This window comes from Bubalus kerabau, chromosome 3, assembly GCF_029407905.1.
Source record: "Bubalus kerabau isolate K-KA32 ecotype Philippines breed swamp buffalo chromosome 3, PCC_UOA_SB_1v2, whole genome shotgun sequence".
NCBI lineage: Eukaryota > Metazoa > Chordata > Mammalia > Artiodactyla > Bovidae > Bubalus > Bubalus kerabau.
The window spans coordinates 149,896,035-149,911,918 of record NC_073626.1 but is presented as its reverse complement, the minus strand read 5'-3'; the positions used below and the strand labels follow the sequence as shown (position 1 = coordinate 149,911,918).

The window sequence follows — 15,884 nt, the reverse complement described above, 5'->3', positions numbered from 1 at the left end:
ACAAAAGCGCGAGCGCGAGAACTAGCACAGAGACTGGCAGGTGGAACCACCGCCTGTCCAGCGCCAGGCGGGTGGCTTCGCGGTCCCCGGCCGCGGTGGCACCCAACGCCCTCCGCGCCCCCGCATCTCCAGCGGTGTATATCCAGTAGTGTAGTAGTGTTAGTTGCTCAGTCATGTTCGACTCTTTGTGACCCCATGGACTATACCCGCAGGCTCCTCTGTCCATGGAATTCTCCAGGCAAGAATACTGGAGTGAGTTGGCATTTCCTTCTCCCATCCGGATGGTAGTGGACACTGAAAACATTTAGGCATAAACTAAAGTGTTGGCTAGCATAGCTCACCAGTAGAATGAGATCACCTGTTTGTTGGCTTTCAGCACCGCCCTCAGTGTGGCGGATCTGCTCCCGTTTGGTGCTCAGTAGCGACTTGAGGATCTCTTTCATTAGGGCTTCCTTGTCTTTATCGACCACGGGGGCCAGCTCCCGTGCTGCAGCTCCTTGACGAGACAGTTGCAAGGACCGGTCCACGGCTTTCTGCAGATGTTTGATTTGGTCCCGGATTATGGCATTAAGGTTGTAGATATTCATTGGTTTTTTGCGAATGTCATTTGTATCTAATACTGGAGACGATGGTGGGGCAGTAATAACAGAGGGTATCCTAAAGCGGGATAATCATACTGTTAATGCCCAGTTTAAGTTCAGGATCGAGTCCGCCCAGTTTAAGTTTAGGATCGAGCCCGCCCAGTTTAAGTTCAGGATCGAGTCTGCGGTGGTCGTTAAAGAACGCCCCGATTTAGAGAGCGTGGATCCCCCACGAGCTCCACCCTCGGTGGCCAGAGAAACTGACTTGCGGGTGCGGATACCTTGCGGACACACGCAGCGGGAACCCCGCCCCGCCCCCGCCTCCGCCCGGCCATCCCCGCTCTGGGTCCCCACACTGCACCCGCCGCTCCGCGTCGCTGGCGCTCGGGGATCGCTTGTTCTGGGAAGGCGGGGGACCGGAAACGGGTGGCCCAGCGCCGGCCGCCCGGCCCCGCCCGGCCCGGCGGTCTACCTGCTCTCTGGCCCTTTAAAGCCGGTCATTTCCGTCGGCGACCTTGGGGGCGGGGAAAGCTACGCGCGCGCCACGCGAGGCCGTCTCCGGAGCCGTAAGTAGAGGCAAGGCCGTGCCGCGGGCCCCAGTGTGTGGCCCGCCGGGCTCCCGGGGTGCTAGCTGCGCCCTCGGCGGGGAGGTTGCGGCGCTCCCGGGGCGGGGTGAGGCCGGGCCGAGCTGGCGGACCCTCTCCAGGCTCCCGCCCCTACCCCGCAGCTTCCCTTAGCCCCGGGGCCCGGCGGAAAGACGTGCGTCCCTGTTCGCCGCCCCTCTTTGGGGTTGGGGGGGCGGGCGACTCCGAGGAGGGCTCCCAGCCGCGGAGGGGGGCCGACTCCATGCCGGACCCAGGGTCCCGCTCCCCGCAAATGATTCAGAATCCCCCAGTGTCTTTCACTTTCAGTCTCCAGGAAATGGATCTGCGTAGACCGTGTATATCCAACTGGTACCATGAAGCAGGATAATCACAACGTTAATCCCGGGTTGAAGTTCAGGTTCGAGTCCGTGGTGGGCCCCATTGAACTCACCGAGGGAGAGGGAGCGAGGGGAGACCAACACAAAACAATAGATGCCCCGCCGACCGCGGCGGGCTGCAAGCCGCAGTCCACGCGGGCCCAGGCGGTTTAGAAAGCGCTACTTTCTCCTCGCCCTGAGCTGTCATCTCCACTTAGCTCACTCTTACCGCGCTGCGAATTCACTGAGTGGTTACAGTTGAGTGTATAGGGCATCCAGCACCTTTGGCGTGAATTCAGAGCGAAATCTCACTTCCCAGGAGGGCCGTGCAAAAGGGATTAGAGACTTCGCCTCAACTCTTTCTTCTTTTGAACTTGTAACAACTGGCTTTGAGCATTTGGAGCTACTAAAGAGGTCATGCATTTTCTGGCTAGAGCCTCACTCAGGATTCTTTTGCCCTACAGCTTGGAGAGAACAGAGAGTTGGGCGGGGGCGAGATGGCCCTGGTGCCCTATACGGAGACCGCGGAGATGGGGCTGCAGAGATTCCACAAGCCTCTGGCCACCTTCTCCTTTGCAAACCACACGATACAGATCCGGCAGGACTGGAAGCAACTGGGAGTCGCAGCGGTGGTTTGGGACGCGGTAAGTGAGCCCCGGACGCCTCTGAAAATATCAGCAATTGATGATAAGACTGCTCTTATTTTTGAAAAGTTAACAGCTTTGTTGGCTTGTAATTCATATACTGTACCTTTCACTTCAAGTTTTTTTTTTTTAAGTAAATTCACAAAGTGGTGCAAGTACCATTATGCTCAGTTTTAAAACATTGCATCACCACACCCCATCCCCAGAAAACCTCTACCCACTAGAATCATTTTCCTGTCCGCCCCCCACCCCACTAAATAGATTGCATTTTAAGGGTGAGTAAAGAAAGCTGAGAGAAATTAAATGACTTGCCACTGGAGCCCCTAGCTGCTTTGGACACTAAGTTTAACATTGCACAAAGAAAATGTAACTGACAAAGCCCCACAGGAGGATCATGTATTTTCTTTAAGTTTTCTATAGTTGTCATGATCAAAAAAGGACACTGTAATTGCTACTTTTCCCTCTCCCCAGCCCTGTTCTTTCAACTGCTTGTGGCAGACTTGCCCTCAGCCTCTAGCCACACCTGGGATTCAGTGGGAAACTCAGGATTCAGTGAATGCTGGATTGGCATAGATACAGTTTTACCATCTTAACATTGTATTAGGGGTGTCAGAAACATTCAGGGATACAAAATATTGATATATCTGTAACCCAGTGGTACTACTTCTAGGAATCTAGTCCAAGGTAACTACAAGAAAAGTTTTCTTAGAGAGTAGTAAAGATACAGAATAGTGAGGAATGGGTGAGTCTCCTTCATTCTCAACGAGAAGAGGAATTGCTCAGTATACTAATAGTATGTGGCCATGAAAAATTAAAATTATGTTAAGAGCATACATTGATTTTTCGAGGTGTTTGCAAATGCTAACTCACATATCAAGTCCAACCCTTCATCTGAAACTTACCCCTTGATGTCAGGTCGCTGAGGGGTGATGAGTGTTAGGGGCTCAGGAAAGCAGGAGAGAGGGGTGCAGCTCCAGAGGCTTAGTGGGGCTCTGCTTGTCCCCTTTGGTTTTGGCTTTGCTGATTTGAACTCAGTTTAGGAACTGGACTTTCCTTAAGCCAAATCACAGAGACTGTTTATGTCAGCTCTGCCAGAATGTGTTTGTAAACCTTGAGTGTCCGAGTGCCGTGACACAGAAGTTAACCACCTTCCCAGATTCAGCAGGACCCGGTCTTGGGTGGACAGAATCACTGACTGCTGCTGTCCCCCCAAGGGCCTCCGGTGGGGCTGGGGGCAGCTGGGCTGTGGGACTTGGTATCCATGTTTGCTCCAGGTGACCCTACCAGCAGCACTGAGTTCGCATGGGTGCTGTTAACCTGGGAGTTGAGCCTCGCAGTGGGAGGGGGTGTGTGGTAACTTCCTGGAGCATGGAGCCTGCTGGAAATCCTGAAGCGCTTGTTGACCTTAACTGTCATACTGTGTTTTGACTCAGGCTGTCGTTCTTGCCACATATCTGGAGATGGGCACTGTGGAGCTCAGGGGCTGCTCTGCTGTGGAGCTGGGTGCTGGCACAGGGCTGGTGGGCATAGTGGCTGCCCTGCTGGGTGAGTGTGACGCAGGGCTCCCTCCCGTGTGAGTGGAAGGGTCGCCTTTTCATGATGCAAACCCATTGTTAGTTTCCCTCTTACTGGGTTACTGTCCTCCTTGTACTTATGAGTCACGGGCCACAACTGCTATGTTCACAACTCCAGGAAGGCTCTTTCCTTCTCTCTCTCTCATCCTGTTATTTATATTCTCATTGGAGATGCTTTGCCCCCTTCAATTCTGTGATGATCTTAAGGAGACTGAATTCAAAGAGAATTATCCAATTCATGTATTTTTTTTTTTTACAGTTTTAGGTACCGACCTCCTGCAATGCAGGGGAAGCAGGTTTGATCTCTGGGTTGGGAAGTTCCCCTGGAGAAGGAAATGGCAACCCACTCCAGTATTCTTGCCTGGGAAATCCCATGGAGCCTGGCGGGCTACAGTCATGGGGTCTCAAGAGCTGGACATGACTTAGCAACTAAACCACTATCCCTGTCTCTATGTTTGGATTTATCCCAAGGAAGTAAGGAGAGCAGAAAATCTTTTACCTTTGTTGCTGAGGAATCTTTGGTGGTTTGTTCCTTTTAGGAAGGGCTGGGCCCCCTGCAGTTTGAACTAACATCCTCTATTAAACAGTACGTAGTTCTGACTTGATGTCAAGGTTTGTGTGTGTGTGTGTGTGTGTGTGTTTTTGCATACAGACATTAATTTAGGCCTAGAGCATTTTTAACCTTCATTTCTATTTCATAATTCATTGACTCTTTTTTGACAAAGAGTTGACTGTTGACAAATTTTTTGATTCTTTTCTACAACTTCTGGCTTGTGCAGTTCAAGCTATTTGATGACTGGGTACCTGCCTCTAAGATATAATATATACTATTCCTCACTTCAGTATTGTCAGCTGGGGCTCTTGTTTCTGCTTCCCTGGGTCTGGAGTGGGGCCCAAGAGCCTGCATTTCTTATGAGCTCCCAAGTGATGACAGGGATGCCCAAACTGCTGGTCCTCAGACCACGCTGGGGTGGTCAGGATCTAGAATTCCATCATGTGCGTACAAGTACTTGAGGACCCACTAAAGCCCCACTTTTGTCCTGTTCTTTTTCTGGCAACATATCTTTTTCAGTATTACTTTCTCTGTTTAGATTTTGCCTTCCCATGCGGAGCATAGGCAGGGGCGGTGGGTGGAATTACGTACCTAGAAGCTGATTTAGGTCCATCTGTCTGACATCACAGGTGGCACCAGTGGTAAAGAACCCACCGGCCAATGCAGGAGACACAAGAGATGTGGGTTTCATCCCTTGGTTGGGAAGATCCCTTGGAGAAGGGAACGGCAACCCATTCCAGTATTCTTGCCTAGAGAACCCCGTGGACAGAGAGGCCTGATGGGCTTCAGCTCCACGGGGTGGCATAGAGTCAGACATGACTGAAGCGACTTAATACACAAGCGTGTCTGATGTCACAGCACTTTCAGTCACCAGGGAGGCCCTCACTGATACCACCTTTTGTTCTCCTCACATTAACCTTATATCATCCCTATGTATGTTAGGTATGTTTTAAAATTTTCATTTTGCCAGTGAAGCTGGAAGTTCTGGGAAACTAACCCACTTTTTGAAGTCCTGATTAGTGTTGAGCTGAGACTCAAACCAGGCTTGTCGGATACAGCAGCCTGAGTTTTTTTCTTTCTGCAACACTCACCCTTGTCTTGGTGACGTGAGAGAAGTTAACTGGATGGAAAGATGAGGTTTCTTCTGTCTCTTCCTGAGAACAAGGGCCTCCTCACTGCTGTCAAGACAGAGTGTGGTGATGTGCACAGGGTTAGAGGCCCACTAGGCGCTGACCTCTTTTTTTTTTTTCAATTTAATTTTACTGAAGCATAGTTGATTCCCAACGTCATGCCAACTTCTGCTGCACAGCAAACTGACCCAGACATATATATACATACATACATTTTCCATTTTGCTCTGTCACAGCATACTGAATACAGTTCCCTGTGCTACACAGTAGGACTTTGCTGCCATTCATCCCACATACAATAGTTTGCGCCTGCTGATCCCAAACTCCCAATATGCCCTCCTGTCCACTCCCTCACCACCCCCCAGCCTCAAGTAAGCACTCTACCACCTCTGACTTCTTTTAACTCTTACTAGCTGTGTTACTGGAGAAGCCAATGGCAACCCACTCCAGTACTCTTGCCTGGAAAATCCCATGGACAGAGGAGCCTGGTAGGCTGCAGTCCATGGGGTCGCAAAGAGTTGAACACGACTGAGAGACTTGACTTTCACTTTTCACTTTCATGCATTGGAGAAGGAAATGGCAACCCACTCCAGTGTTCTTGCCTGGAGAATCCCAGGGACGGGGAGCCTGGTGTGCTGCCATCTATGGGGTCACAGAGTCGGACACGACTGAAGCGACTTAGCAGCAGCAGCAGCAGCAGCTGTGTTACCTTGGGCAAGTTGCTGAAAATCTAAACTTCAGTTTCCCAATAAAATGGGGATAATGACCGTATTCACTGCCCAGCGAGGATCAAATGAGATCACGTGTAGACATCTGTAGGTCATTGACTGGCACAAAGTAAATGCTCAGCAAGTGTTCATAGCCCCTCTGAGTATTTGTTTCCGATCTGGAAATCTGCATTTTTGGGCTTGGGAAAGCCAGGTAAGGTTCTTCAAAGACCATCCCAGAGCGAGGGACTAGTTAGTTGTTGCCACAAAAGGTGGGGCCTCTGGGAGGGGCCAGAATGCAGAAGGGCAGACGGCGTGCCCGTGGCTGCCCCGGCAGTAGCTGCGGCCTCGTTCCTCTAACGCCCCAGTGCTCAGCGTCCCCTCTGCCCCCAGCTCTGCCACGTCTGACTCCAGGCGGTTGTTTCAGGTGTCCGTCTCTCCCGGCCAGCTGAGGCTCCCGAGGAGGGGGACAGTGTCTCATTCTGCGTGTCCTTAGTGCGAATACAGCAGCTGGCACACAGTGGATGCCCAAAGAACTTTGGAATGAAAGATGAGCTAGAAAATCAGGAAAATTATTGTTTGTTATAAAAATGATATAACTCTATTACAAAAATAGCCCTAGAAGCAGTCTGAAAAAAAGGAAAAACCCACCAAAGATTCTGGTTGTTCATGACTTTACAACATAATTACCATTAGCATCTTGGTGTGTTTCCTTCTTTTCCTTTTCTCCATCCATATTCTTAAAATTTTATTTTTAATTGAAGAGTAATTATAATGTGTTGGTTTCTGGCGTACAACAATGTGAATCAGCCATAAATATATGTATGTCCCTTCCTTCTTGAACCTCTCTCCCACCACCACCCCCATCCCACCCCTCTAGGTTAGGGTTAGGGTTAGTGGGTTGAGCTCCCTCTGTTTTCCGCAGCTTCCCACTGGCAGTACGTATGGTAATGTGTATGTTTGAGGACTACTCTCTCTACTTATCCCACCCTGTCCTTCCCCAGCTATGACCACAAGTCTGTTCTGCATGTCTGAGTCTCTGTTCCTACCCTGCAAATAGTTCATCAGTCCCATTTTTCTAGATTCCATTTATTTGTTAATATACGATATATTTTTCTCTCTTTCTGACTTACTTCACTCTTATAACAGGCTCTAGATTCATCCACCTTACTAGAACTAACTCAGATTTGCTCCTTTTTGTGGCTGAATAATATTCCATTGTATTTATGTACCACAACTTCTTTACCCATTCATCTGTGGATGGATATCTAGGTTGCTTCTGTGTCCTAAGCTATTGTAAATAGTGCTAGTATGAACACTGGGGGACATGTGTCTTTTTCAGTTGTGGTTTCCTCAGGGTATATGCCCAGTAGTGGGATTGCTGGGTCATATGGTAGTTTTACTACTAGCTTTTTAAAGGAATCTCCATCCATATTTTAATCATAGTTATAATCGTGATTCCATACATGTGCCTATGCATTTGGTTATTCCCCTACCTAAGTTACCTTCTCAATGAGGCCTTTCCTTTCAAACCAACTCTCTTACTTCCTGATGTTTTATATCTCTCTTTCCTGCTTTATTTTTTTCCTTAGAGTATACCTCCGACTAACATACTGGATATCCTACTTTTAAAAACACCCCTTGCTGCCTCTCTCCTCACTTAAGTGGAGATTCTGTGAAGGTGGGGGTCTTTGTCCCGCGGCTGATGGCAGCCACTTGGATATTTATGGAATTGGTGGACGTTTTGGGGAACGGCCAACTGACAGTAAGACTCTGCTGAAACTTGTGGCACACGTGGCAGGTCAGAAGTAGCCTCAGAAACCTCTAGGGCAGGTGTTCGAGGAGGTCTGCATCTAAGAGCTATTAACGTGAACACTGAGGTGACGTGTGGAAAACCACATCACTCCAGTGCTGACAGCAGAGTGCTCTGTAGACTGTTAGGAAGCCAGCGGTGAAGTTCTAGGTCAAAGCAGGAAAGGCTTGTTACCAGGAGAGATGGAAAGTATCACGGAATTCTACTCACCAGGCAGCATTCTGTCCAGCAACAGTGATAGGTGCACGCATCTGTCAACTTGCACATTTTCACAGTATCACACTCAGGACTGAGTCACATGTCCAACTGAATTATATACTCTAATATGTTATATGTCAAGATAAGAAACCTTCAGTATAAACTGTACTGAAATGGTGCTGCCAACAGCTGTTCTGGGATCCTCTGGGGGATTGCCCATGAAGATTGCAGACTGGAGGATGCAGATGAAAAATAATTTATGAAAGAATGAAGTGTAATGTTTATGTTTTAGAATTTACAGGGTTAAAACCAAGCAGGATTATGTGTGTGATAGTATTAATGCAATGTAGATGAGGTGTTTCAGGGCTGACCTTATGTAGTTGCTTCACCTGAAGGGTAACTACCAGTTCAGACTTCTCTCCGCCATACTGGTTCAAAAAGTTGAATCTCTTAGTTCATTGTAAACAACCCACAAGAAACAGATTAATACAATACTGCCTCCTTTATTTTACACATTTCTTGTAGAAGCTTAGCACATAGAGAACATTATTTCACCTACAGGACTGTAATACAATCTTGTGATTTTTAACTTTATCATTTTTCCATAATTATATATAAATTGAATGATTGCATATAGATTGGCTGCTTCCTGACAGCATAAGTAGAGGTAGATTGAAATTTCTTAGCAGCCAGTTCATCTTCTCCATGCTTCTTTTTAAAGCTTTAGCCCCAGAAAGGAGCCTTTCTGTGTTTAAAAAAAAGTATCTTGCTGTCTTCATAATCATTTGTGCCCAGATTTTTCATCTTTGGCTTCCATTCTGCCCTGAAGCCTACTGACTTGAAGATGGTAACCTAATGAATGAAGTGTAATGGTAGACACCTATGGAGGGTGGGCCACTTCTGCCTGCAGAATTCAGAAGCATCAGCTAGCTTATCACTTGGGGACTTTGTATTTAAGAGGCATAACTTCTGGAAACAGTGAGAAGTCATAGAGGCAAACTGAAGATTCATGTTTACCTGCAGGCAGTAGAGGAGGAGCTTCTGGCCAGTGTTCTGATGTATCAGGTGAAGTGTGTAGAATCGCTCACCCTGCTGTTTAACTTGACCCCTCTACTTGTTAATTGTACTCATGTGCACATTACTTTCTGTCCCACATTCTAGGTGCTCACGTGACTATCACGGATCGAAAAGTAGCATTAGAGTTTCTTAAATCAAACGTTCAAGCCAATTTACCACCCCATATCCAGCCCAAAGCTGTTGTTAAGGAGCTGACTTGGGGACAAAATTTGGGGAGTTTTTCACCTGGAGAATTTGACCTGATACTTGGAGCTGATATCATATATTTAGAAGAAACATTCACAGATCTTCTTCAAACATTGGAGCATCTCTGTAGCAACCACTCTGTGGTTCTTTTAGCTTGCCGAATTCGCTATGAACGGGATTACAACTTCTTAGCAATGCTGGAGAGGCAATTTACTGTGCGTAAGGTTCACCATGATTCTGAAAAAGACGTACATATTTACAAAGCACAGAGGAGACGCCTGAGAGAGGACTTATAATTGGTTCTAATTTATAAGAATGTTGTCACTGAGTGCATCAATTAAGGTCTTACATGGGGAATATAATCATATGTAGTAAAGTAGCCCGCTGTACAAGTTTAACCAAAGGTTCTCAAAAGACAAAGCAAATGTGCAGTTGTAAAACAAAGCAGCACTTTGTCCCGTAGCTGTGACTTCTTTAGTTATATTTTACTAACTCTGAAATTCAATTAACATTAAAGCAAAGTGTGAGATTTTGGTTTGTGTTGTTTTGTATCCCATATGCTGCCTCTCAATAAACAATTTTCATCGATGCTGTGATGAAGGGTTGGTATAAAGAACTTGTTTTGGTGAGGCTAGGTGATGCAAATTATTTAAAACACATTGTAAGACATATGTTTATCCCAGTTTTCTAATTTTCTGAGTGTAAGACAAGCAGTTTAATGTACATTCCCTGATCTGTTAATAGTATTGAAATCTTTTGTCTGATGTATTTAGGCCTTAAGTACTTTTGGTTACTAGAGATTAGGATGTGAGTTTTCTGAGGTCTCATATGCATTTTTGGTGTAATTTCAGATTTAGGTATATAAACAAAAGAGTAAATAAAAATAAAATTTGTTACTTTTTGGTAAGCTCCTAAAATCTTGGACCTCTATGTGCTGGGAATAGGTTATCTTCTTCAAATCAAAAGCTGTAGTATCTCCCTTCAGCTTGACCCTTTCTCAAATGTTTTTGTATTTCTCAAATGTTGTTTTGTAGGCTTTCCCTGCCTCCTCCTGATGCACAGGATGACAGTAAAAGAAAAAGTTTTAGACCTCATCCGTCCATGGGAGGTTAACTCCCCAAGTCTCAGCTCCTTCCACATTGCACTTGTAATTGTTTATTCAATGTTTGTGTGCCCCAGAAGATCGTACAGTTCTTGGGGGGCCAGGAACGCTTGTGCCTCTTTCATTATGGTCTCCCCAGTATCTAGTATATCATAACCAAATATTTGTTGAATGAAAAAGATATATTACAGTTAGAGGGTATTGATCTTTGGATTGATTGCCACATTGTTTTATGATTACCTTTGATAGACTTTATGAAGTCACACACATACCCTGGCCTTTTGTTTTTTACCCCCACAATGTAAAAGCTTAAACAACAGCTTAAACATTTAGACCACAAGAATATTATAATTTCAGTATGATGTTTCGTACTAGAGATAGATTTCTTTGTAAAACATTACAAACAAGACCTCCTCCCTCTTAACTTTTAATGACTATTTTGGATGTATCATATTTTAAATAGAGGTTTAGATAGAGGTTTTACTTTAATAAAGGTGAATTTAAAGTTCTGAGCATTGTGATGTGCCAGTTCAACACAGTTCTGATAAATGCACACGAAATGGAAATGTCCACAGATAACCGAATCCATAAAATGCCAGTACTGTACCATGGGCCTGGAACATCTTTAAAAACAAGTAAAATAGAAGCCCTGCAATATTAACAACACTATAATGAAAGGCCAATCCCATCTAGGTTTGTTACTAGAAATGAATGTATTGATTGGAGTTCAGCTCCTTTGCTTGAACATCCCTGACTTTGGAGAGAGCTATGAGAATGTCTGGGTATGGATGGGGTGGGGTGGGGGCAGTAGAGTGCTTGGATGCCCTACCAAGTGAAGCTGTGGTTGGGTTCTTTTACGTTTCTGTCAAACATTAAGAATCAGAAGAAGTGGAAGGTAATTTTTTCCCCTTGTCCTACAAATAGAAGAAAAGGTGAGAAAAATTCACCAGGGAATAGCTCGGCTGTCTAGGTGAAAATCAAGTCATTTTTTTTTTTTTTTGGCTTTGGGTTCAAAATGGCACAGGTCCAGTTCCGTAGGGAAATAGACTCAGGGTTGAAGGTTAAGGTTCGGAAAGTTTAAATGAGAATGCTTTCAAGAACAACACCTCTCAGGGAGTAAAAGTAGCAGGATTGGAAAGAGGGAGAAATTGGGTTGGGATGCAGGTGGGAAAGCCCTCAGCAGAATTCAGAGCTGGGGTGGCCAGAAAATGGGTGTTGAGGCACGGGGGTGGGACTTACATCCTTGTGTAGTCAGTCATTGGATCCAAGGGGCTTAACTTTGGGGTGGAGACAATTCCTGAGAGACTCAGCTGAGCGCCATCAGCCACCGATGTTACCAGAAGCTGGGAAATGAGTGCTTCAGGGGTGTGTACAGAGGGAGGGGGTGTAAGAATATATCTGGTCCACTATAAATGTCAACAAAGTTGCGACTTTTTATTTCTGAGAAAAGGATTAATTTATCCCATAAATATGCATTTTAAAGTGTGCTTATTTTGTCCTCAAGGATAGAAATCTAGTCTCCTCTAGACCTACTGGCCTAAGCCTTGATTCTCACATTGCTCAGTTTCTTAACTGTTATGTGGTTAACAGCCAAGTGGGTATCAGTAACTTTTTTTTTCCCAGTTAAAATCAAATGCCAATTCTAGTGAGGTGGATGAAACTGGAGCCTATTATACAGAGTGAAGTAAGCCACCAATACAGTATACTAATGCATATATATGGAATTTAGAATGATGGTAATGATAACCCTGTATGCGAGATAGCCAGAGACACAGATGTATAAAACAGTCTTTTGGACTCTGTGGGAGAGGGCGAGGGTGGGATGATTTGGGAGAATGGCATTGAAACATGTATATTATCATATGTGAAACGAATCGCCAGCCCAGGTTCGATGCATGAGACAGGGTGCTCAGGGCTGGTGCACTGGGATGACCCAGAGGGACGGTATGGGGAGGGAGGGTTCAGGATGGGGAACACGTGTACACCCGTGGCGGATTCATGTCGATGTATGGCAAAACCAATGCAATATTATAAAGTAATTAGCCTCCAATTAAAATAAATAAATTTATATTAAAAAAAGAAAAAGAATCAAATGCCAAGATGCTCAGTTAAAATATACATCAGGTTTTTAGAACTAAAACTCTAAAGTCCACTTGTTTTCTAAGATCCCTCTTAAGGGTATCTTGCTTTAGTTCATGACAGAACCATCTGAAGCCATGGTTTCTAACAGCTTCTAATAGTACATTTATTCTTTGTACTCAAGGATCACAATTATAATTGATCAAAAAACTTTATCTAAGTGAACTGAACACTAGATTGAAAACCGAGGGCAGAGTAACATTGTCTGAAATGTTTCATTATCTCTCCAAGTACAGTTTATGCTCCAGCAAGGCAAGGACTGTACCTCATATTTTATATTTCAAGTGTTAACAGTGTCCTCTTCATAAAAGTTGTTCAATAAATATATACTCATGAAAAATAAATATTCCTTTATGTATCAGTTACCTTATTAAATTGCCTATTCTCAGGGATATCAAAATATAAAGTGTATTCTCAGTAACAAAATTGTTATGCACTTATATAAAAGATTCAGTTCCAACATCATTTCTGGTTAATCTATGCTTTTAGTTTATGGTGGTTGATGGAAGCAAATGATTTTCAGTCATTTTTAAAATCAAGAAACAAAAATAACAATTTAAGATACTGTTCTTAAAATTCAAGCACTTTTTTAAATTTCTTATTTGACTGCACTATGTAGCTTGTGGGATCTTAGTTCCCTGACAAGGGACTGAACCCACACCTTTGACAATGAATGGGCAGAATCTTAACCACTGGACTTGCCAAGGAATTGAAACAATTTATTAGTAAGATTCTTTTAAAAATCACTTTTAGTGCACTATTGGTACGAGTCCCTTGGACTGCAAGGAGATCCAACCAGTCCATCCTAAAGGAAATCAGTCCTGAATATTCACTGGAAGGACTGATGTTGAAGCTGAAACTCCAATACCTTGGCCACCTGATGCAAAGAGCTGAATCATTGAAAAGACCCTGATGCTGGGAAAGATTGAGGGCAGAAGGGGAGGACAGAGGATGAGATGGTTGGATGGCATCACTGACTCAATGGACAGGAGTTTGAGTAAACTCCGGGAGTTGGTGATGGACAGGGAGGCCTGGCGTGCTGCAGTCCATGGGGTGGCAAAGAATCAGACATGACTGAGGGACTGAACTGAGCTGATAAGAGGTCCTGGATATAGTTGGTGAAATACACACGTGATTTAGTGTTAGAAAAAGTCATGTTACGGCTCCCACAAGCTCTGCTGAGACAGGAGCAGCATTTTCAAGTGCTTTACAAGAGTAAGGTGAGACGCTAGAGTGAGTATATTTCCGTGTTGTTGCAAACTGGAGATTTGGGTTCTCTCACCACTGACGTGAGCTGCCAGGAAAAAAGCAGGGCAGTCCTCAGGGCTCTTTTTGTCACTTCAAAAATCGAGGACTTCTTAGCTCAGAAGTTTCTGCTTTAAAATCACATTATGCTTTTCTTCCTACAACCAGAGAAGGGTTAAAATCTAACACTAAAAAGATGGCATCACCACATGCTCCCTAGCTGAGGACAACTTGCTCAGGAAGATTAGAAGGGAAAACAGTATAACAGAAATGAGGACTACTAACCTTAAGCTAGTCTGCTACTTTTAATTTTTCTCTGAATATTTATGAAAAGAGAGACTGTGAAGTTTGACATAAAAAAATACTAATGAATACAACATTTTAAAATTAACTTAGCAGTTTCTTAATACTGCTTGGCAAACCACCTCGAAATATGAAGAAAACTATACTTAATAAGTTTCCACTTTTTGGTTATCTATCTTGGAGATACACTAACTTGTATATACATCTATACTAACTTGTGTATATCTTAACAGTCAACAGTTTCAAACAAACTAAACGTCCAGAAAGAGAGTACTAGTTCAATAAGCTGTGTTATATCTATACAATGGGATACTTCACACCTGTTAGACTGAGGTAGACAGACATGTGCTGAAATACAACTATTGCCAAGACACATTCAGAGGAACAAAGCACCATCTATAAAAAAGAGACAAGGAGAGAAAAGATTTACATGTGTGTGTACATTTAGTGACAGACTGTCACTAAAAGGATAAACTCACCCATTTGTATTGTTTTTTTCCAAATATACTATTACTTTAAAAAACTAAGTTAAAAAATTAGAATGAGGACATTATCAAGAAAATGAGAAGAAAAGTTACAGGATAGGAGAAAATATTTGCAAAATCCTATTATTTGATAAGGATGTAGTATCCAGAATATATAAAGAACTCGAAACTCAAGAAAAAGCCAAGCAATGAAGTTGGACACTTCTCCAAAGAAGATATACAAATGGCCAACAAACACATGAATAGACGTTCAGTGTCATTAATCATTAAGGAATTACAAGTCAAAACCCCAGTAAGATACCACTTTCCCATCCATGAGAATGGCTTTACTATTTTTTTTTTTTCCAAAAAGTAAACAAGTGTTGGCCAGGATGTAGAGAAACTGGAACACTTCTGCATCGCTGGTGGGACTGGAAAATGGTGCAGCCACTGAGGCAGATCCTCAAAATTTAACTCACAGAATTATCACGTGACCCAGCAATTCCAGTCCTAGATGTATATACCCCGCAAAAGTTGAAAACAAGCACTCAAACACAAAACTTGCACATGAATGTTCACAGAAGCATCATTTACAATGGCTCCAAAGTGGGAACAAAAAAGGTGCAACAGATGAACAAACTGTGGCATATATATACATTGGAATATTACTTGGCCATAAAAAGAAATGAAGTACTGATAAATGCTACAATGTGGAGGAACGTCAAAAACAGTAGGCTAACTGAAAGCATCACATATTGTATGATAATGTGAAATATCCAGAACAGGTAAATCTACAGAAAGATTGATGGTTGTCAAGGGCTGAAGGGAGGGGAAAGCTGAATGATTCTTATTTGAGTACAGCATTTCTTTGGAGTGATAAAAGTTTTGGAACTAGATATAGGTGGTGGTAATACATTATGAATGCACACTTCAAAATGGATGTTTTATGAATTTGCACCTCAAACAAGAACAAAATTCACATTCAAACTCAGATTACCTTCTCTCTTGTTAGGCCCTCACTAGCATTCTAAGCCCTAGTATGGTCAATATGCTTAAGTTGTGGAGAAATTAAAATGAAGAGGGAAGGACAACCCTGATTCAAGGCAGCTTAGTGGATAATGGTGTCACCTTCAAGATGAAGAAGAACCAGCTTAAGGGACAATAGATTTAGAGGAGAAATTATAATGTTCAGTTTGGACCTCTATTT

At 43.9% G+C, this 15,884-nt stretch overlaps 1 protein-coding gene across 3 annotated transcripts; it reads left to right on the top strand.

The window, feature by feature from the left end:
- Positions 1–1,083: 1,083 nt before the first annotated feature.
- On the top strand, positions 1,084–10,296 carry METTL21A (methyltransferase 21A, HSPA lysine). Of its 3 annotated transcripts, none has more exons than XM_055573286.1 (5): positions 1,084–1,147; positions 1,493–1,583; positions 2,007–2,186; positions 3,620–3,731; positions 9,323–10,296. In XM_055573286.1, the coding sequence occupies exons 3-5, from the start codon at positions 2,040–2,042 to the stop codon at positions 9,718–9,720; spliced, it is 657 nt and encodes a 218-aa protein (XP_055429261.1). In that variant the 5' UTR covers positions 1,084–1,147; positions 1,493–1,583; positions 2,007–2,039; the 3' UTR covers positions 9,721–10,296. The 3 variants fall into 3 exon arrangements, with proteins under 3 accessions (XP_055429261.1, XP_055429263.1, XP_055429262.1); XM_055573287.1 differs by having other exon boundaries at positions 1,136–1,157; XM_055573288.1 differs by lacking the exon at positions 1,493–1,583 and having other exon boundaries at positions 1,087–1,147.
- The last annotated feature ends 5,588 nt before the right edge of the window (positions 10,297–15,884 follow it).